This window comes from Leptodactylus fuscus, chromosome 1 (assembly GCF_031893055.1).
Source record: "Leptodactylus fuscus isolate aLepFus1 chromosome 1, aLepFus1.hap2, whole genome shotgun sequence".
Taxonomy (NCBI): domain Eukaryota; kingdom Metazoa; phylum Chordata; class Amphibia; order Anura; family Leptodactylidae; genus Leptodactylus; species Leptodactylus fuscus.
In genome coordinates this window covers 318,790,683-318,814,458 of record NC_134265.1, presented here as the reverse complement: position 1 = coordinate 318,814,458, position 23,776 = coordinate 318,790,683, and the positions used below count along the sequence as shown (strand labels likewise).

General features: G+C 40.9%; 1 protein-coding gene across 1 annotated transcript in view; it reads right to left on the bottom strand.

Annotated features, from left to right (window-relative positions):
* The window catches only part of TBC1D19 (TBC1 domain family member 19), a 118,252-nt gene that overhangs the window by 33,072 nt on the left and 61,404 nt on the right, over window positions 1-23,776 (bottom strand). Inside the window, exons 12-13 of the mRNA XM_075259993.1 lie at window positions 17,261-17,335; window positions 9,691-9,753 (exon numbers count right to left, since the gene is read on the bottom strand). Coding sequence (XP_075116094.1) covers window positions 9,691-9,753; window positions 17,261-17,335 — 138 coding nt within the window. The remainder of the gene's footprint in view (window positions 1-9,690; window positions 9,754-17,260; window positions 17,336-23,776) is intronic.

The window sequence follows — 23,776 nt, the reverse complement described above, 5'->3', positions numbered from 1 at the left end:
GTGGTGCGGGAATAACCGCGGTGGGAACACATCGTGGTTCTTCCGGCAGTGCTTTGAACAGAAAGTTCACAGAGGTTTCCTCTGCGGACTTTCTGTTACCATTATATCTATGGGAAAACCGCCAGCGTTTTCGAAGATATAATTAACATGCTTTGATTTCCAAAATCGCGCCAGTTTTGGAAATCGCAGCATGTTCGCACTATGGATTTTAATGCAAAGTGGACATGGGATTCGCATGGCGCATGAATCCCATCCACTTCGCTGTTACTGTATAATGCATAGGGGCCCCAACCTTTGTAAGCTTCTTACCTCCAACAGTTCAGCTTCAGAAAATTGTATGTTAAAGGGATTGGCCAAGTTTTAATGTTATTTCCTTTCCTCTAGCAGTCCCGTAGACAATAAATATGAAAGCCAATGACACTGAGCTGTGAGGAACGCCCCCCCCCTTAGTACAAGTTTACGGATAAGTACTGTCGGGGGAGGGTTCCTCAGAGCCCAGCGATGATGTTAGACTGTCAGGAATGCACTTCTGACAATGGGCATAGGTCGGTGGAATGGCACCAATATCTCCAGCCCGAGGCACATAACAAGAAAGTCAACAGTGCACTGAATTCTGCGTACGGTCAGCTTTCTAGTGGTGTACAAAATCACATGTGCATGAAAGGTCCTCTTTAAAGGACACTGACTGGCTATGTCTCATACAACTTTTTTATTTTGTTTTTGTGTAATGAAAGTAACTTCTATCACAAAAAGGAGCAGTGTATAAGTAAGACTACCTCCAAAGATGCCCCTGCTACCTCTGGTGTCACCCCCTCTACCTCATAGATTGTAAGCTCTCGTGAGCAGGACCATCAATCCCATTGTGTGAATTGACTATTTCTCTGTAATGTATCTTTCTGTCTGTATTTGAACCCTACAATATGTAAAGTGCTGCGGAATATGTTGGCGCTATATAAATAAAATGTATCATGATTATTATTATTAATAATAATAAATAAATATAGCAATACACTAAGTATGCGCATAGATGAGGGAACAGGATCCCCATATTTGTGGTCAGTGGTCGCACCCCCATCACCCAGCAAGTAATTCCCTATAGTGTTGATAAGGGATAATAATGAACCTTTGGCTCTTTAACCCTTTTAACCCCCAGAGAATTGAGCCAATGTTTGGCCTTAAAGGGAGTATCTCACTAGGAAATATACCGTAATACTAAACCAGATACAGGTCACTGTATGGAACATTATGTTGAAACCCATCATACCTTTAGATAGATAAATGAACTATTTCCCTGAAAAAGCAGTTTTGATAAACTGTATTCACATCCACAATCTTCACAACTGTGTGAAGCTTGGTTTTTGTGGGATGAGTTGTACTTTATGTACAGTAGATGTCCTGTTGTGGGACATATACATTGGCATACCACTAACTATTATGAAGTGTCAAATTTATTGTACCAATTTGTACAACTGTGGTAATACCAAATGAGTGTATATTACTTCATGTCTTGGGACCTTTATTTCATAAATGTTAACATTTTTGTTATTTCAACTTTGAAAAATCCTTTACTGGATTAAATTATTTAGATTTTCTGAATTATAATGCACTTGTATAAATCTATAAAGTAATTGCACACGGCCCACTGTCTATGGACCTGTTCATACTAGGTATGACCCCTGATTGTGTCACACAAATTCCTTGAACTCTCCTTTTGTATGCTGTAGTCAGCATTAATCGCTGCATTCACAGGGTTAATAGGTGGCTTCTCTAATCTCTGCTGTTTGAGCAGGTCTGTGGCTGTGTGTTACAGTTGTTGTTCGTGACCAGTATTACCAAGTATGCCAGTGAATGTGGTTACTGCCTGCCCGCATAATGAGCATAAGGTACTCATCACTGGACATAAAGCAGTTAAAATTTTATGAACTGTTGGCTCAAATAGGCATCAGATCTGTAAACCTATAAAAGAACACTCTATCCTCATTCTAGCTCTCAGTTTAAGATATTAAAGGAGATGTCCCATCTCAAGGATCCTATCTATACTGGTAGTAAACTGAAGACTTTTCCTAAAAATATATTTCTTTAAAATTCTGCTTTGTTTGCCTGCTATGTGACCTTATTCCTCCCATTGTTTACACAGCGTTGCTATAACCACGGACCTATAGGACAAGTGACGTGACTTACTCACTGTTCTTGCTGCCAGAACAATTCTTCAGCTAACTGCAGTTTGCTGATAAAGTCTGGTTTGTTATCTGTCTATGTAAACACACAGATAACACTGAGTCCATTCTGTACAAGCATCTGCATATAATCTGAGCTGCATAAGTGTTGTGTGTCCCGTTTAGCAAGAAGGAGGAGAGGGGGAGAGAAAAACACAAAATGAGAAGAACAGAGTACAGACATGGCTGCTGAAACATTGAAATGGGGAAACCCCTTTAAGAGGAAATTTCAAACCACATCTGGATTGTAGGACATTTTCCTTAGTTTATAGTATAGCCCATCACACAAAAACTCAACATTCTTGCAAGTGTTCTAGACAGCCGATCAAACGCAGTATGCTGGTTACCCATTTATATACATATTGTTTCTGGACAGTTAATAGAGTTAAATCTGTGCCCAACTCTTGGTCAACTGGAGGTCGCAAACGATGGACAGCTGGAATGTTAAAATAGTGGTTACTGGGAGATATGAAGCCGTCTACAGAATTAAAGGGGATGTCGAGGCAAAAATGGACAACCGTTTTCAAGTCTAAATAAAAAAATGCATACTCACCTGTCCCTAATGCTCTGGTGTCCTCCCGCGCCTCCCAGTTCATCTGCTTCCACTGCGTCTCCTGGCATTGTGTTGAAGCTGCTGATTGGCCTCAGTGTTGCGGCCAATATGTCACTGTGACATCACGGGTCCTCTTCCTGAGGCCTATTGAGGCCACTGATTGGCCTCAGTGGTCATGTGACTGCTGAGGCTAATCAGCGGCTTCAACACAACACTGGAAGAGACTTGGGAGAACAAACGAACCAGGAGGCGCTACAATGGAGCAACTGTGACAGGTATTTAAATATTTTTTTCACTGCCCCCAGCAGGTTTAAACTTAAAAAGTTTAGCCTGGACAACCCCTTTAAGAGAATCATTTCTGTCTGGAGAAGGCGGGATAGTAATCCCTGATAACACAGCTGTGTTGTGAAAGAAAACAGTCTCTCTGCTTTGATGAGCTCTCTTTCTCCTCTTCATAGATGTCTATTGTACAGATATGACCACTGGCAGAAGGAAGCAAATAAGTGAAGAATCAGGCACTTCTCTTTAATAAACTATATTACAAAGTTTGTTCGCTTCACCCGCACTATGGATTTATAGAAAAAGAACTAAAAGTTTAGTAGCACTTTAATAACTATAGTTCCAAATATTAAAACGGCAGAAAAGTTCTGAACATTACTCAGCCTCTCAAAATTTTGCAGACACACCATTGTTGACCTTGTATTTTAATGTACATAGAAGGCCTGCATTACACATTATCCATTATAATGGCAGCGCATGGAGGACTTGCCCTCTCTTTAGTGTAACAGATCCCAGCAAGTGTGACTAATTTACATTTAATCAAACAGAAGGAGAAGGAGACACTGTCATTTTCTTCCATGACATTTATATTGACATTGCAATCAAGTCCATCATTAAGACTGAAAAATGCAATTTACTTCCCGCAGCAAAAATTTCAAGGAAGTCACGTAATTTCACTTAAATTAGTTTCCTTCTGTGCAGACAGTTACAGCATCCAAAGATGTTGTGTTACGTAAGGTGAAAATGGCAGGCATCTCCCTAATCGTTTCCTCAGACTCTGTTATTAAATTCAGGCTGTGAGGATAGCCCTGGGAATTTATGCTAAAATGCTCATAAAGCAAGTTATCAATCTAATAATTGAAAAAATTAATTGCACAAGAGCCTGGCGGTTCTTTCATTTGTTCAGGAGCTATCAAATCCCAGTACAAAATCCAGCGATCATAACTCAGACATGGTAGAAACACTAATAATGTAGCATAAAGCCAGACACTTAGAGGGGTTCTCCCTCTGATGGTACATGGTACTGTGATGGGGAGAGGGCTTGGGTTGTCTAGGATAAACTTTATTTTTCATATTAGACTGGGGAAGGTGGGGGAAAAGAGAAAAAAACAAAAAAAAAACAAAACACCTTCACCTGTCCCTGTTTCCCAGTGCGGTCCGGACCTGCTGCTCCGGTGTTTCTTGCGGCAGAAGTATCCGCCGCACTGTGACATCCCGTGTCCCTTTCCCTAAGGCCGCTGTTTGGGACATGGGATGTTGCAGGTAGTTGGATTGGCCTCAGTAGTCACATGCAGTAGGGACTTGCGCTGGAAGAAAACACCACAGCAGCAGGACCAGACTGCACTGGGAGCAGGAGGGACAGGTATAGTTTTTTTTTGTTTGTTTTTTTCACCTTCCCGGTTCGAACAGAAATTTTTTTTTATCCTGGTCAACTCATTTAATTAACTACATAATATTGATAATTGTACAAAGTAATTAAAGGGATTATCCAGTTTCTTAGACTGCTGGCTTATCCTCCTAAAAGGCCACCAATATAAGATCTGCGGGGCATCCTGGGAACAAAACAACACAGCTCTCAATATTGTTTATCTGTCACTCACCGCTTCTGTATCTGTGATCCTGTAGTGCAGCCATCAATCTTAGAAACACAATAACCTCTTTAAAAAGAATGCATGCTTTTATTTTGAAGTTGGAGTCAGCAACTTTTTCCGACAGCAACTGAATTCTTAGGCAAAGTGTGAAATCTACGAGTTTTCCACAGAGAGCAAAACTGAGACAGAGACTGAGACCGCTGACGAGCATTGTAGCAACAAGGAACGAGATCTGGAGAAGGGGTGGAGCGAGTTGTTTTTGCACCAATACCCCAAAACGCGTCATCTGTTCATCAATAAATTGTGTCAATTGCCATCCCGGTTCTGGTTGTCGTTGTCAAGGGAGTGTGCGCCCATCAGATTCTTTTGTCTCTGTGGACTCCTCCTAGATTTCACACTTCGTCTAAGTTTCAATACAGCAACTTCCTCAAGGTAAGCTGTCATCTCAGATTGAGGAGACCCCTGTATCTGACGTTGTAGCCACTCATCAGCTATCCGATTACCCAAAAGGTGAAGTGGGCAGGAAGAACGATGGTACCCACCAGTATCTTTCCACATCAAAGGAAGTGCAGACATCTCCTTTTTTATACCCTCCCATCACGCAGCAACTGAATTCTTAGCATAGAAGAACAGAGATTTTAATAGATATGACAGGTGATATGACAAGTTCTACTGAACCTTTTCCCACAAACCCATATATAAATCTACTCCCCCTGCTCTATAACATACTGCCTGGATTTTCCATGTGACAGGTTCCCTTTAATTCATCCAGCATCCATTCATCTGAATCTAGGTAAGACAACATTTATAACGATGTAAAGCCTGTGGCTGCAATTTAGATTGACAAATTATTAAGGACGATGAACCATAGGAAATCTATTTCCTAATATTCCATTTTCTAGCTGATGGCACTAATGTGTACCAGATAATGATTCAGTATCGGCCATTAAGAGTCATTGTCAGTGATAAAGGTAGTCTTACAATGGAAAGTGCATTGGGGGACACTTATTGAGCCTCCTGTGTCTATTTTCTTTTAATTCTGACCTTTTTTTAAGCTTTCTGCTTTGCGCAGAAGAATTATGTAGCCTGGTCTCTTTGTAGCGACATTTTACGATGCATTTATGACGCTCTCTTTTTTAAAAGGGTGAACTGCACTCCAGTCCATGAGCAGCGTAGAAAAGCCCGAAATATCTGACAGCAGTGGATTCACAATCCTTGAAGTGAATTTGTGCAAGATTTACTACACATCTTGCCTTAGTAATAAAGTAGGCAGCAAAAATAAAATGTGCACACACCTAAAAAGGGGCAGAAAAAAACGACAAATAATAAATTCCCCTCGCTGCCTGCAAACAAATAAAACTTGAGTCAGAATAATCCTACCTGCAGATAAAATAACAATGACATAGCGATACTTTTGCATCTCCTGGTGTGACAGTTTTAGTAAATACTTGCATTCTTCATGAAATAACAATTGCAGAACATCTTTTCTTACAACTCCCCATTGTGACGTTCCTCTGTTACTCCTTCTAGTACTTTAAGAATAAATTGAGAAGCAAGGTGATTCCGACACAGTTTAATACCATAAGATCAAAGCTGACTGTGTAGGGACACATCATTTGGACAAGGGGAATGGTCCATGTGTCAATTCAATAATAAATCTGTAGAGAAAAACTCTTGCTCATCTGTTTTCAGAGCTCCCATACAAGACAACAGAGCCTTTATATGGTCAGTAACTTTTCATGCAACTTAGTCTCATGTCATAGAATATGCGATTTTGGACGGAAATGTGGCTGCTTTCTGCCTGAAATACCTCTCTAAAGTTCCTGCCACTAGGCATCTCTCTTTTAGATCATTTACAGTTCACGCTTTGTTATTAGACAAGGTTCCTCCAAAGACACATTAGATAAGAAAGTCAGGATCACAAAGTGGAGGGAAGGTTTTATTCTGCCATGTATTTATTATGCCATGAGGAAGGGACATCTCTAGTCCCGAAACGCGTAGCAGCAGTTACAACTATGCACTTACGTTAACTATTGATGGTTGCTGTATGGAGAACTTTTTAATGGATTTCGAATAAAGGTTATGTTTTATACATCGACCGATTCGTGCGGGATACTTTCTCTCTGTGAATTACAAGTTTTTCCAGGTGGACAAGTCCACCGGCTTCCTTGCACATCGGTTGGATGAATACCAATGAAAATTCACATAAGGGTGAGCTGAAAAAAATCTTGTTTCTATATGTGAAGGTTTGATTCTGCCTTCACAAAGTCAATGGAGAGGGGAGGGATTAATTCTCCTCAGTCTACACACACACGCACATATGCAAACTGCTGCTCTGTGCAAAGGACTGAAGATTCTCCACTCTCATAGATGACAATGTAAGAAAATAGTCTTCTATGAGATTGTATCAACTCCTGGCTGCTTGTGTGATTGGAGATGGGAGGTTACTCACAGACAACAAGTAGTTTTGCTTATAGATTGTTTTTTTTCTCCTGTTTTACCTGCCATATATTTGCAGTCCAGTGTTCTTGGAATACCTATATTATGGTCATTTGGGCTTTTCCAAGCTATTTGTTTGCGACTGTACTCCTGGTAGTATACCAGAACACTGGATGAGGAAGGAGAGGCAGACTGTTCTCTATTGCACACACAATATAAATATAAAATATGCTGCGGTGATAATGGGAATATTAGCAGCAGAAAATCTGATAGGACACCATGTACAAAGGCTTATACAGTCAGAGAACCTACTGGCCAGCAAGATCCTGCACATAGTTCAACTTTTCATGAAATCTCAGGTACCCTTTAAAGCAGCTGAAGTACAATATACTTTGAAACAAAGGAACCCTGTTTCTGGAAAAAATGCAGGTTACAGAGATGGGACTTGCATATATAACACATTTTGTGGCATATTCTGTGAATATACGATTTCTACGATTTCTACGTGAAGAAAAGTAAATACCATTGTATGCATAGCTCCCAACAGTCCAGCAGAACAGTCCCGATTTTAGACTGCTGTCCCGCCATCCTGGACGACTAATAGCCTGTCCTGCTATGCCCCTGAAGTGTTATCCTCCTTAACACACTTTGCCAGACCACCACCAGCTCTTATCCCTAGGGTAAAAGCCAAATACTGTACTCCTGTAAGGAACTTCTGACGTAAGACAGTCACGTGACTGGATAGGCGTGTCTTTGTTTGTAAGAAGAGTTGTATCCCGTTCAGTGGAGGAAAATGGAGAAATGTGGGTTTGAGGGTGTATTGTGTGTGGGGAGAAGAGATGTGGGGTGCAGGGTGTACTGTGTGGGGAGATATGTGGGGTGAAGGGTGTACTTTGGGGTGGGAAGAGATGTGGGGTGCAGGGTGTACTGTATGGGGGGAGAGATGTGGGATACAGGGTGTACTCTGTGTGTGTGTAAGAAATGTGGGGTGCAGGGTGTACTGTGTGGGGGGAGATGTGGGGTGTTAGATGTATTGTGGGAGGAGTGATGTGAGGTGCAGGGTGTACTGTCTGGGGGGTTATGTGGGGTGCATGGGTGTAGTTTGTGGGGTGAGATGTTGGGTGCATAGGTGTACTGTGGGGGGAGATGTGTGGAGCAGGGTGTACTGTGTGGGGGGAAGATGTGGGGTGCATGGGTGCACTGTGGAGGGAGATGTGGGGTGTAAGGTGTACTGTAGGGGAGAGATGTGGGGGGGATGTGTGGTGCAGGATTATAGGGTATACCCAAAGAGAAATGGATGAGAATGGGCGGGGTCAATTTAGAAGTGGATGGAGCTAAATATGTCACGGCACATAGCGCACCCACATTTTGTCCCACTTTCTGTCCTGTAAAAGTTGGAAGGTACGTTGAATTTGGAAATAGTGACATAGTGTGTGTGTGTGTGTGTGAGACACACACAACCCATTGGGTTTCTAGAACAACCCAACGACTTCTTCACAAAAGCAAATATGGCACCACTGTCTTCAGGGGCCTTCATTAATATCACATCAAATGACTCATATTAGCCAACAGAAACTCTCAGATGCTTCTCAATGTCATTGATAAGGTTTTGGACCACTCTTCTATAACAACCCAGCCATTTTTATAGATTGTGATTCCACCCAGCTCTCAGACCCTTCACTCTTAGTCTCACTCAAAATTTTTCAACTGTTTAATATTTTAAAGGCATTCTAACATTAAAATCAAATTTTAATGCGTATGCCCGCTGGCCGCTTACAACACTGTGTAAAAACTTCTAGGCCTCGGGCCGAAACGATTGCGCATGCCTGCGGCCACAAGAAGAATGGCCGCTTACACAGTAAGTAAGCGGCCATTTTCTTGTGGCCTGTGGGCATTCGCAGTTGGCTCTGCCCGAGACCTAGAAGTTTGACTCCCAGCGCCGGAAGAAGACGCGTGAAGAGGCTGCTCCTGAAGAAGATGGACACGGCGCTGGAGAATTCTCTCACAGCATTGGGGATGCCCCCAGTGCTGTTTGGGCACTGGGGCCCGCCCCCAGTGCTGCGAGATACCTCATTTGCATACCGAGAAAAAACAGGATTTCTACCGAACAGCAGCGCGGAGAAGACATATAAAGGTAGGAGAAGAATAGCCTTTCTTAAGGCTATTCCTACGTGTGATCGACAAAAAATTGGATTTTAATGGTAGAATCCCTTTAATGGTTTTCTGCATAATAAAATAAATAAATACAATTAAGTGAACCAATAATTAAATTCAATAAGGACTCCTTCTCCAAGGGAAATCACACCAAATAAATCCTAAACACTCATGGGATTTAGATTTCTCCTATTTTCTCACTTAATTGTGTTAATTGCAAAAAATGAACTATAAACATTTCTATTTGTGAAAGCATTCTTACTTTGCAGTATTTTTTTTCACACCTGCCTAAAACCTTTGCACAGTACTGCATATATACAGCATATTTATATGATCAAGATATTTTTCGGCCAACATCAAAGCAGCCTTTCTAGAAATAAACACCCAGAGATGGTGAAACAAAATTACCAGGACTTAATTCAGACAAATGAAATAAAAGTATAATGATGTGACAAACCTGATAAAGATAATCCTCAAACACAAAATAGTAATCGTCGTTGCTAGCTGTCAATTTCACATCCTAGGAATAAACACACAACATAAAAACACATATGACAGATACGCTGTCCATCTCAATACCCTTACATACATATATATATATATATATATATATATACATTAAGCATGGCAATAGTATAATAGAAACAGTATAAAATAAGATGAAACATTCATATCTTCTATAATAAAATATTAAAGTTCATGTATAATTAAACACGTTCTATCTTCTCTATATTTACTCTGGTCATATCCATGTGAATAATATGATAAGTGTGTGTAATAACTGCACAGGGGACATGATATGTGTACACACTTGAGCGTGTTTTTCGTGTGGTTAGGGAAACAGGATTAAATAGGAATTCGGGATGTGTTGTGATGTAAGGGCAGATTTCCAAATGTAACCCAGCCAGGAAAATATTACATTATGGGAAGAGAAGCGAGAAGGAAGAAATCTGAGGGAATCAACTATCCAAAGTAAAGTATAGACAGCAACTAGAAAGTATCTTACGTAGGTCAGGAGAGAATCTGTATATGACGAAATGAAGAAAGCAAAAAATGCCGTAAAAAAAACCCTATTCTGCTAGTAGGAATCTGTGCTGGCCACTACTATGGTGACTGGTATGTGTGTAAAATGTGAGGGGGTGCTGGAAGAGACTGCTGCGTGATTGACATCTCTGATGTATGATCCTGTGCTAGGCAAAAACTGCACACTGTGCTATCTATACACTGCAGCCAGACACCCATCAGATGTGGAACAATATCAAAGAATAAGAAGAGATAAAAGAAAGCTGTAAGGAGAGAGAAAAAAATTGTGTAGGCATTGACAAAAACAGCAATATTTCAGCAAAAGTCAAACTGATTCACAAGAGGAAAACACAATGCTGGGCTGGACAGATATGCCGGGTTCTGCTGACAGACTACCTTTACAACAGACGAGGGCCTCCTGCCAATGATACGTTCTAGGAACCCGACTCTGATCCTTTCTGTCTGCATTCTGACCTACACTGTTGTTAAACCGGTTTATAAATGTATCGTCAGTATAGTGCCTTGCAAAAGTATTCATACCCCTTGAACTTTTTTGCATTTTGGCACTTTACAACCACAAACTTAGGGTAGGTTCACATCTGCGCCCGGTCTCCACTTTGTGGGTTTCCTTCTTCTGCCCGAGAAACTGGACAGGAGCCGGAAACCCAGCAGTCAGTGTCCGCCCATGAGCGTCTTCTGGTCTCCGCGGCAAAAGTTTTTTTTTTTTAACCGGACACAAAGTCCTGCATGTCCGACTTTGTGTCCAGTTAAAAAAAAAATGTTTTGCCGCGGAGACCAGAAGACGCTCATGGGTGCTCACGGGTGGACACTTTGCAAACCCATTCAAATGAATGGGTTTGGAAACTGACTGCCGGATTCCGTCTCCTGTCCAGTTTCTCAGGCAGAAGACGGAAACCTGCAAAGCTGAGACCGAGCGCAGATGTGAACCCGCCCTTAAATGTATTTTATTGAGAATTTAATAGATAACCAACAGAAAGTAGCAGATAATTGTGATGTGGAAGGAGAATGATATATGGTTTTCAAAATTTGAATCAAATAAAAATCTGAAAACTGTGATGTGCAAAAGTATTCAACCCTCAATACTTAATATCAATACTTTGTACAGCTACTTTTCGCTGCAATTACAATTGGGGTCTGTCTCTACCAGCTTTGCCCATCGAGACTGAGATTTTTGCCCATAATTCTTTGCAAAATAGCTGTTGATTTGTCAGTTTAGGTGGACGCCCATGTCTTGGTAGGTTTGTAGAATACTTTTTTCATTTTTGATGCTGGATTGAACAATGCTCCTTTGGATGCTCAAAACTTGGGCTATGTTTTCATAACCTAACCCTGCTTTAAACTTCTCTAAAACTTTATCTCTGACCTGTCTGGAGAGTTCCTTGGTCTTCACGATGCTGCTGTTTCTTCACTAGCGTTCTCTAACAAACCACTGATGCCTTCACAGAACAGATGTATTTATACTGAGACTAAATTGCAAACAGTTGGACTCTATTCACTAAGTAAGTGACTTTTAAAGGCAATTGTGCGCACTGGATTTTATTTTGGAGTATCAGAGTACAGGGGGCTGAATACTTTTCCACATCACACTTTTCAGATTTTTATTTGATTAAAATTTTCAAAACCATGTATCATTTTCCTTCCTGTTCACAATTATCTGCTACTTTGTGTGAGTCTATCACTTAAAAGCTCAATAAAATGCATATATGTTTGTGGGTGTAAGGTGACAACATGTGAAAAGCTTCAAGGGGCATTAATGCTTAAGCAAGACACTGTATATTACATTGGTATGTTTGTATAGAAGTAATGTCCAGGGAGGGGGGGGGGGTCGGAGGTGAAACTGTTTCTTCTTTCAATCACATCCTCTTATATTAGGTTATTTTACAACTTACTGGCCTTATCAAAAAGCAGTTAGGCATAAGAAAGAGGGAGCTGTAACCAAAAAGCGATCTCAGCCATCTGTAGGCTACTCATCCAAGGTGAGGATGGCACCAGTACATTTCCCAGCTTTCCCAAGATGAGGAAAGGGAGAGGAATATGGGTGTCCTCACAAGCCAGGAGTTTCATTATACAAAAAACTGGAAATGCCTTGGAATTGTCACATCTTGGAAATCACCAAACAAACTGGGAGTGCCCAAGCCATCTGAGTGCTCCTCCAAGCTCCATGGAAGAAATAAGACTAGTTATCAGGTTTTGCTCTTTTTTTTCTCCTTTTATTTCCTTTTTATTTCCTCATAACAGGTATAACAGGTAAAGTCTATCATATGGTTTAGATAATACAGTTTTGTCTTCATATTGTGTTGTATGATGCTGGTCGAGGGCATCCCCCTCGCCCATTCATGCTATTTGGGGCCTGCATGCCCTTCTCGATACCCTCATTATTCTTATGTTATAAAACTTCAATAAAACCCGATTATACATAATACAGTTTTGTCCTTTTTTTCAAACTAGAACTGAATTTTGGCGTAGTAGTTGTTGCTGGGGATAAATAGAAAATCTGGAGGCCATGAACAGAAAATTAAAAAAAAGTAGCGATACTTACCCTAGCCCTTGGTTCAGTCATCGGGTACCCAGAGTGGTTAGGCTGGAAGTGAAGGGGTACGGGTGATGACTGCGGCCAATCACTGACCTCAGAGGTGACACGTTAGGTACTGTTGACATCGGGGGTAGGTGAGGATTATTGCCATTAATCCCTACCAACTTCTTTAAACAAAATAGCTGAATGTATGTTCCCATTAATATGACAATACCCATGTAATTTCCTGCACTGTCAAAGAAGGAGATTTATTAAGACTGGTATTTTCAATGCTGTTCTTCAAATCTCTTGAGCCGGTGGAGCATTTGGCTGTTTTCTGAGGAAGCACACGTTGCTGGCATAGATTTCAAGCATCATTTACGCCAAGAAACTCGCATAAATGATCATAAGTTTGGCTAGCCTGATAGTCCTGCCTACAGCACACGCACACGCTTGTCATGCCCCTTTTCAAAAAGTGCCAATAGTGGTGCAAAAATACAAGTTGTCACAACTGGGGTTTAAAAGAGTTGCAACCCCCTGCTTGTGACTTGTTTCTGCCAGAAAATGGAGTAAGTAGATACTAACTATGCCTCAATATGCCAATATAAATATACCTCTATCTTTTATAGAGGTATTTTCATATTGAATTCAGTACATTCATATAATTTATGAATACCTGTGCGCATGCGAGCGTAGAGAAGAGGAGGACCCATTTGGTTGCCAGGTGCTGCTTCCGCTCACAAGTCGTAAACCAGCATGGAAACCCGAGGTTTGAGCAAAATAGTACCCTGGAAAGTAAGTTGATAAAAAGTCCCTGGATCACCCCTTTAAACATTGATAATCACACAATAGAATATAAAAACCTCTAGGGGGTGAATACTTTTAATTGGTAGATAAAGTGCATTGGGGATGCAGCCAATGTATGCTAAACTGCCTGCAGCCCGTCTGTTCCAATAAAGTTTCCTCTAAAAGTAAGCTTATCTTTTGCACCTTCATTGCCCATGCAGGACCATGTTAAATTACCATATGTTTTACATTCACAAGTGACATCTTGAAAGAAAAGATGTAACGCTCCAGGGCTACCATTTTCTTTTGTGTACCTTGTAATTCATACAAAAACTTGTCTTGAATATTCCCGCAGAGCTAACTGAAATTTATTATGAAAGGGTAAAATAATTTTCAAAAAATTTAAAGGGCCTTCCCATCCTAGCCAAACATGACCGAGATGGAAAATATGCAACTCCTTCTCCCTAGCGCTAGGAAACAGAATGGCCACATTCCGCTGTCTATGTGACATATGACCACCTCAGGGACACGGACATAGTGTTATTCCCATCCTAGGCATGACAACTGAGAAGGGAATACCCTTTTGATAGCCAGAAATCATAATCAACATCCCCAAAAACTTATGACTGAATTGTTATTCCTATGTGCCATACAATAAATAAAAAACCAAAACTTCTTAATACATCTTCATGACCTATTTCGTCTTCTTGGTCCTGTTTCACTCATGGGTCTTTTTTCTACTGGTGTTACGGTCTATGGTTAACTAGTGGATAGGGTTGAGCCGATCTTGACTTTTCAGGATTGATTTTAAAATCCGATTTCCGATCATTTTTCATTCGAACTCGATCTCGATCCCAATTCCGATCCCAATGCAAGTCAATGGGATTTTTTAATTAATCAGAGATCGGATTTTAAAAGCAATCCTATTCACTATACAGCATGGAATCTAGCAATTCTTAGAATCCACGCTGTGTAATGAATCACTAAAGTAGCCAGAGGAATTTTTTTTAATCCTCTGGCTACTTAGTCCCCCCTGGTGTCCACTTACCTCCAGAGATGGCTGGTCCGGTGCCCGGTGCCTTCTTCTTTGCTTCGCTGCCGCTCCACGCTGCTCCCTGCCAGGTTAGGAGAGTGTGGGCGGGTACTGGGCGGAGAGACGTGACGTCTCCCCGACCTGTACCTGCCCACACTCTCCTAAGCCACAAGCCCCGCCTACCTAGCGCTTTAAACACTAACCTAGGAGGCTGGGCAGCAAGGAAAGAAGAAGGCAGAGGGCACCGGAGCAGCCATCTCTAGAGGTAAGTAGCTGCTACAGATGTTAGTTTAGCCTCCCATTCCAATGAATGGAGGCAGCCGGCGCGCAGGGGGTTAAGGCTGTGTGCTGGCTGCTTCCATTCATTCCTATGGAAGTGCAGCGGAGCCTTCACACTGAGTATACAGCGTATACTCAGTGTGAAGGCTAAGCAAAGCATTGTGGGAAAAGATCACCGATCTCGATCCCACATAAAAAGATCGTGTTCGGAATCGCTCACGATTGCTCAACCCTACTAGTGGATCCTGACTACAAACAGTCTCCTCTGTAGTCAGGTTGGGTAGAAGCACTCCCAGGATAATCTCTGTAGCGACAAAGGATCATTCAAGTATTTTAACATGTTAAATCATTTGTTTCCACCAAATAAAATCCACTACCAATGGAACTTGGCAGTAGCTTTTTTCTCTTTACCTACTGATATTTGGGATAGTTATATGGAATAGTTGTTGGTAGAATAGATTGTTTTGGCCGACAGCTATATAAATGGTATGGGCGGAAAGATTAATCAGCAATTGGATAAAAAGATTCATTTCCTAGATTTACAACAGATTTAATGACTATAATGGCAGGTTACAAATGATAGAACAGTATTAACCCCTTAAGGACCAGGCCATTTTTTGGTTTCGCATTTTCGTTTTTCCCTCCTCACATTTCAAGAGCCATAACTTTTTCATTTTTCAGTTCACAGAGTCACATGATGGCTTATTGTTTGCGGGACAAATTGTACTTTGTAATGGCACCATTCAATATGCTGTGCAATGTACTGGGAAGCTGGAAAAAAATTCAGAATGAGGCGCAATTGGAGAAAAAATGCTTTTGCGCCATTTTCTTATGGGTTTAATTTTTACAGCATTCACTGTTTGGTACAAATGACATGTTACCTGTGTTCTACGTGTCAGTAGGAACGCGGTGATACCAAATTTATATAGTATTTGAAATGTTTTGATACTTTTAAAAAAATGATAAACTTTGCAAAATAGAAAAAAAAAATTTGTGTCATCATGTTCTAACACCTGTAACTTTTTCATATTTCCATGTATGGAGCTGGTTGTGGTGTCTTTTTATGCGGGACAAGATGATGTTTCTATTGATACTATTTGGGGAAAGATCTGATGGTTTGATCACTTTTTATTCAATTTTTTATAGGAGGCAAAGTGTTGAAAAAAACGCTTTTTGGCTGTTTTTATTTTTTTTGCCGCTACGCCATTCGCAGTACGGGATAAATGTTTTAATATTCTAATAGTTCGGGCATTTTGGAGCGCGGGGATACCTAATATGTTTATGTTTAATGTTCTTTAATTACTTTTATAGCTAATCTAAGGAAAGGGGGGTGATTTGAACTTTTATATTTTTTTTATTTTTTTAATACTTTTAAAAACTTTTTTTTTTCTTCTGTTACATTTATGATCAGACCCCTTAGGTACCTTGAAACCTAGGGGGTCTGATCGCTCATAGGAAAATCGCAGCACTTCTATTAGACGATGCCTCTGGCATCGTCTAATAGATCTAGTGCAGAGACAAGCCTGGAAGCCTTCAATAGGCTTCCGGCTGTCATAGCAACCGATCACCGCCCTCATGTGACGTTCAGGAGGGCGGCGATCGGCAAAACATGGCGGCGCCCATGCCGCCGGCGCCGTTTACACACTGCGGTCACGTTTGACCGCAGTGTGTAAAGGGTTAACAGCAGCGATCGGCTCGGGCACCGACCGCTGCTGTTAGTGGCAGGTCCTGGCTGTATTATACAGCCGGCATCTGCCGTGTATGGGAGCGAGCTCAGCGTGTGAGCTCGCTCCATACATCCCCATGCGACCCATGACGTACAGTTACGTCAAGGGTCGCTAAGGGGTTAATGCCTGTGGGGTGAATTTGTTGTTGGAAGATACCCTGATAGCATTTAGTGTTATAATAAGCAATTAAAAAATGACATTATTATTATTATAGAACAATAATAGTTATTTCCACATGGAGACATAAAGCTACAGGAACATCTGCATCGCAGTCTCCATTAGAAGACTCCGTCAAAGTCTGAAAAAGTCTTGCACTTTCAGTTTAAAGACAATAGACAACCAAAAACCCGATTATAGTTAATGGGATGTGTCAGGCTCTGTGCATGTCCACTATTTTAGCGCTCCACCTCTGATGGACCAGTACAACGGACAGCCCGACTTTAGTGTGAACCTAGTATTGCTGTGACACAGTGCAGTCCCATCCTGTTTATAGAAATAAATATAAAAGCAGAGGAGCACCTGGTTTTCCTGAATGTGCTTTATGAAAGTGTCTTCAAATCAGTATAAATATATTGAGTCACATGAAATGATGGAATATGAATGTTTCTTGACTTGTGACAGAAAGCAATAAACCCAGATTACTAACCTTGTAAATCAGGCTGTCGGATAAAAGGTCATGCTGAATCACATTCGATTTAAGCTGCTCGTAGTACAAGATGTCCTAAAAAAATCAACACGGAAAAGAAATTTAGAAAAAAAAGACATTGGTAGGAATAAAATAATCATGGAGTTGTATAGACATATTCCAGTAAAAGAGTAAAAAAATACAAAAATCTTATCCCATAAGCATACAGGTAGCTGATGGAGTAAGATATTTAAGGTCTCCTTCCAAACTGCCTCACAATCTTACCGTATATACTCGAGTATAAGCTGACCTGAATATAAGCCAAGGCCCCTAATTTTACACAAAAAACTGGGAACACATTGGCTCGAGTATAAGCCGAGGGGGGGAAATGCAGCAGCTACTGGAAAATTTAAAAAATTAAAATGGCCGGAGTTTTTGAGTGCAGTAGATGCTGGGAAGGGGAGGGGGTGTTTTGGTTGTCTGTCTGCCCCTTCCCTGAGCTTGAGGACCCCTTCCCGACAGAACAGGAGCACTGCAGATCCCCTATATTCAGTAGACCGGGCACTTTCAGACGCAGGGATACCTAATGTGTATGTGTTTCACAGTCATTTTCTACTTTTGTATGTATTCTAGGGAAAGGAGGGATTTAGAACTTTTATTTTTTTTTTTTTAAATCTTCTGTATATATTTTTTTTTTTTTGCACTATTTTATGGGAGATTCTATACATTGATATTGTGGCTGGTCATAGACCCCCCCCCCCCCCTCCTAAAAAAAAATTAAAAAACATAAATTTTTTTTTACTGACTTGAGTATTAGCCGAGGGGGGCTTTTTCAGCACAAAAACTGTGCTGAAAAATCTGGCTTATACTCGAGTATATACGGTAACCAAAAGGTGGCAGTACACATGAAGCACTGCAAAGCAGCACTCTTGAAATATTGAACATACACCTAAACAGTACTCTTGAAATAGTGAACATACACCTACTTGCTAGGCAATTGAACTTCACAAAACATTTACGGTATGTGGTAAAAAAATGTAGAATTTTAATTTAACCAAAAAGGTGAAAATCTAGTGAAAATCTGCCTGATTCACAGTTAACATAGAATTTTGAGTTGATTGAATTTTAATAAAATTTTGCTACAATCCCCAGAGGGATCTCTTTCCGTTAGCTTCCAATTCTTAAGCACCCTTCTGGGCGAAGGGAAAATTCTGGTCGGTGAGGACAATAATTAATTTGGCCATTTTCTATAGACTATTAAAAGTAATTTTTTTTAGGCGTTAGCACTTTATGTCGTACTTGAAAAAATAAGGATGTCTTCTGTGAATTTCAGTGATGAGAATAAACAAAAGACTCTAAGGCATGTATAAAGACTTCTGGAAAATCTCCCAGTAATCCATTTATTTTATAGTAACAGATCATACAATTCAAAAATAGGTTTCAGGGAATGGTGCCTTTAACGCATCATTTCCAATCAGAATTGTCATAAAATATGATGTATACATAAATTTATATGACTACTGATGAGTATACAAAGCATCTAGGTAAGGCAAAGGAACACATCCATACATTAAATTAATGATGCTCTGTGTAGAGAGAATCCTAGACAAAGAATGCTTACATTGTTTGACACTGTGTACAGATGGAGGGAGGTATACAAAACCATTTATAATCTATTATACAGTATTCAGCTAGAGAAGTACTAAAGTACCAAAGAAGTTGAATTATGTTTAACCTTATATACTCTCCAAGCTACACTGATGCAACAACAATAAAGAAACACACTCAGAAAAGGCACCAAACGCATTCTATACTGCTAAAATAATGCTAAAAATAAATTAACAGGGTTATGCAATACTGCACTATAGATTTCAATGGGGCAGCGCCAGCGCTGCACCTCCCATGAGGCGACCTGAAGCGACCGCTTCAGGCGGCGCTATGTCAGGGCCCCAGGGAGGGCGGCATTTTTGCTTACCTAAGCCAGACCAGGACAAGCTGTCCTGGACTGACTTAGCCCCGAGCGCTGGATTGGGGAGGCCGCTGAAGCAGCGCTGCTCCATCAGCCTCCCCTCACGCTCAGGCAGAGAGCAGGTCCTCTCCCTGCCTGTGAACGCCGCTAAGCCCCGCCCCATTTGCGGGGCTCCGCCCCTTTCGCGCTCCATCACGTCCCGCTCCGCCCCCTCCTCCCGGGGAAGGGGGGGGGGCGGCTTTCTGTAGTTCGCCTCAGGCGGCGAAAGGGGCAGGTTCACCCCTGGGCAGCGCTGAAGTACTTACACTCGCTTCTACAGTTTGTACGGACAGTGAGTGTCTTGCGCTGCATCGGTATCGGTAACACCTGGAACCCCCACACATCTAACATTGATGGCCTATTCTAAGGATAAGCCATCAATATAAGAAACCAGATACTGCATATCCTCGAATGTAAGCCGACCCGAATATAAGCCGAGGCCCCTAATTTTACCATAAGCCTAGTCATAAGTTGCAGCTTGGCCTTAATGAATACCCGCCACCCCCACAGCGGGGAAACAGAATTCATTTAAATAAGTTTTCCCATTAACATCATTCTATTTAAATTTGAAGACAATTAAAACTTCAACATTTTTGAAAACATAAATAACTTAAAAATTGTGGTGACAGTCTGGTGTCTTGATCGGTAGCCAGTGGATATGACCATAAAAACAGGAACTTCTTATGGTCTGTGACTTGTTGGAAACCCTGTCATGATGTCCTTATTGTGGACAGGTTATCAGGCAGAGACATTACATGCATGAGAAGATAACCCAGCCATAATAAGGAAATTAAGGCTGGGTTTCTGACAAGCACCGGACCATAGAAAGGTTCTGCATTTATGGTCGTAACCATTGACAACCAATCAAAACTGCATGCTGTCACCACTAAGATGGCTAGAGAAAAACTTTATAATTCTGCAAATTTGTAATTATTTATATTTGCAAAAATGTTGAACTTTTAAATATTTTTTTTTTTATATCATGACTTGGTTTCTGACAAGTGTCAGGCCATAGAAAGTTTTTGCATACATGGTTGTGTTCAGTGATAACAAAACAACACAAAGACTAAGATGAAAAAAAATCTTTAAAACTCTGCAACATTTTTAGCTATTTTTTTAAAAAAAGGTTTAACTTTTGTCTACAATTTTTTTTTTTTTTCTTTAACCCCTTCCCGCCGATGGCACTTTTTGACTTCCTGACCAAGCTCGATTTTTCAAAACTGACATGTGTCACTTTATGTGGCAATAACTTTGGAACGCTTTAACTTACCAAAGTGATTTTAAGATTGTTTTTTCGTAACACATTGTACTTCATGTTAGTGGTAAATTTTGGTTGATATGTTTTGTGTTTAATTATAAAAAAATTGGAAATTTGGTGGAAATTTTGAAAAATATGCATTTTATAAAGTTTGAAATGATGTACATTACATACAGATAGTCAGACCGCCAACATTATATCATAAATCTCATGTCCCAGATCTCTGCTTTATGTCGGCATCAAACTTTAGTCACCCTTTTAATTTTTGCGGACATTATAAGATTTACAAGTGAAACAACAATATTCAAAATTTTCAAGAAATTTCCAAAACCCATTTTTTAAAGGGCCTAATCCAGTTATGAAGGGGTTTTGAAAGACCCTTGTATTAAAGCCCCCCATAAATCACCCCATTTTCAAAACTGCACCCCTTAAATAAGCCAAAACAACATATACCTAGTAATTTAACCCTATAAGTGCTTAACAGGAATTAATACAAAATGGAGGTGAAATTTTCAAATTTGAATTTATTTTACTAATATTTTCGTTTAGCCCTAGAATTTGCACATTCACAAGGGGTTAAAGGAGAAAACGCATCCCACAATTTGTTAGGCAAGTTCTCCCGACTACCATAGTACCCCACTTGTGGGTGTAAACTAATATATGGACGCACAGCGAGCCGCAGGAGGGAAGGCGCGCCAAAGAGCTTTTAGAGGGCAGATCTGGATGTGATCAGTTTCAGGAACCATGTTGCATTTACAAAGCCCTTGAGGAGTCAAAACAGTGGAAACCTCTAGAAAGTGACCCCATTTTGAAAACCGCACCCCTCAAAGTATTTATCAAGTGATGTAGTAGCATTAGTAACCCCGAAGTGAATGTGTAAGCTGTGCGGAGTAAATTGGGTACACCAAATCCCATTCTATTTTCCCACCAGCTCCTATGACGCGGACGGGGAAGAGGGGCATTCTGGGGGGTCAGCGCTGGTGTATGCTCTCTCATAAGCTCTAAATATGGGGTGTCCCCTGAAAGCGCTCGCACCGCTTACACATTTCCTTCTAGTCGCAGCCACTTATGTCCTAATGATTTGGCGACTTTTGGGGTTTTTGTCTTCACATTGTACAAGGTAGATTTTTATTTTTATTTTCTGGCAATGTGGCCATATGAGGGCTTGGTGTTTGCGGTATTAGATATACTTTTCAATGCCACCATTTTGGGGCGTGTAACTTATTGACTACATTTTATTAACTCTTTCTGGGTGGGGTGTAAAAGGAAACATCAATTCTGGCATTGCTTTTTAGCATTTTTTTTTTTTCCCGTGCAGCGTACAGCATAAGTAACGTGTTACCTTTATTCTGCGGGTCGGTACGGTTATGGCGATACCTCATTTATATGATTTTTTAATGCGTTGCTATTTGTGCAGAATAGAATTCAATTCAGGGAAAAAAAATCTATTGTTTTTGCATCGCCATCTTCTGAAAGGCATAACGTTTTTATTTTTCGCTAGACAGAGCTGGTTGAGGGCTCATTTTTTGCGGGAAGACCTCTTCTTTTTATTGGTACCATTTTGGTTTTCATCTGACCATTTGATTACTTTTTATTGAACATTTTGTAAGGGAAAGGTGGTGAATAATCATTATTTTGTGCGGTTTTCTACGTTTTTTTTTTATGACATTCGCCGTTCAGGTTAAATAATGTTTTAATTTTATTGTTCAGGTTATTACGGACGCGGCGATACCAAATATGTAATGTTTTTTTCTATTTTTCTTTATTTTACATAATAAAACATTTTATATGGGGAAAAAGGGATTTTTGGGGCTTTATTTATTTATAATTTATTTTAAACTTATTTAAACTTTTTTATTTTGACTTTTTTTTCACTTTTTTTTTCTGTCCCCATGGGGGATTGAAGCAGTGATCGGCTGATCACTGCTTCAATAGATATACGCTGCAATACACGTGTTACACGTGTATTGCAGAGTATAGGAAGCTGTCAGCCTGTGTAGACGCACAGGCTGACACAGCTTCATTTACGGCAGGATCTGCCAGGAGCGAGGACGGGGTAAGTGATGGGGCAGACCCGGGGTCACTGATCAGACCCCGGGCTGCCCCCTACGAACACCGGCACCCCCCGAAACCGGCGCGGGGGGTGCCGATCGGCACCATATGACGTTGTAACCCCGGAGGTGCCGGTGGTCATGTTGATCACCGGCATCTCAGGGGTTAACACCCGCGATCGGACCCGGTTCCGACCGCGGGTGTTACGGGGCATTGTCAGCCGTGTGTTACGGTTGTCGCCCGCTGTGCATGGTGCGCACAGTTTCTGTGTGCGCACCATGCATCCGCAGTAATAGTACTATTACGGCGAATGTCGGGAAGGGGTTAATGTAGATCGTGAGCCCCATATAGGGATCACAATGTAAATTTTTTTTGTCCAATCAGTATGTCTTTTGTAGAGTGGGAGGAAATCCATACAAACACGGGCAGAACATACCAACTCCTTGCAGATGTTGTTCCTGGCAGGATTCAAACCCAGGAGTCCAGCGCTGCAAGGCTGAAGTGCTAACCACTGAGCCACCGGGTTCCCCAATTGTCTACAAATTTAAATATGGTTATGTTCATTGGAAACTCCTTTTATTCTCCTTTTGCCTTATAGGGGTGGCTTAAAGAGTTGTCCAGAATAAAAATAATTTTTTAAATTAGGGAAGGGAAGGTGAAAAAAAGAATTTTAAAAAATCCCCCCATACTTGTCTGTACCCAATGCTTCCCAGTGCGGTCCAGTCCTGCTACTCAGTTATCTTTTTTTGCCAGAAGTCCACACCAGTTGTGACGTTCCGTGTCCCTTTCCTTAGGCCTCTGATTTCCCTCAGCGGTCACATGACTTCTGAGGACAATAAGCAGCCTAAGCAAAGGACACAGGTCATTACAGGTAGCAGCCAAATAGTGGCTGGAAGAAAACAGCGGAGCTGCGGAACAGGACCACACTGGGAGGCACCGGAGCACTGGGGACAAAGGAGTATGGGTTTTTTTTGTATAAAAAAAAAAAAAATCATCTTCCCGAGCATGAAATAATTAAAAAAATAAACAAATAAATTATCCTGCAAAACCTTTTAAGGTAGTTAGAATTTTATCATATAACTATGGCTTTGCTATGGACTTGATGTTTTGTATAAGAAAAATAGAACTCTGACTGGGGTAACATGGTGGCTCAGTGGTTAGCACTGCAGCCTTGCAGCACTGGAGTCCTGGGTTCGAATCCCACCAGGAACAACATCTG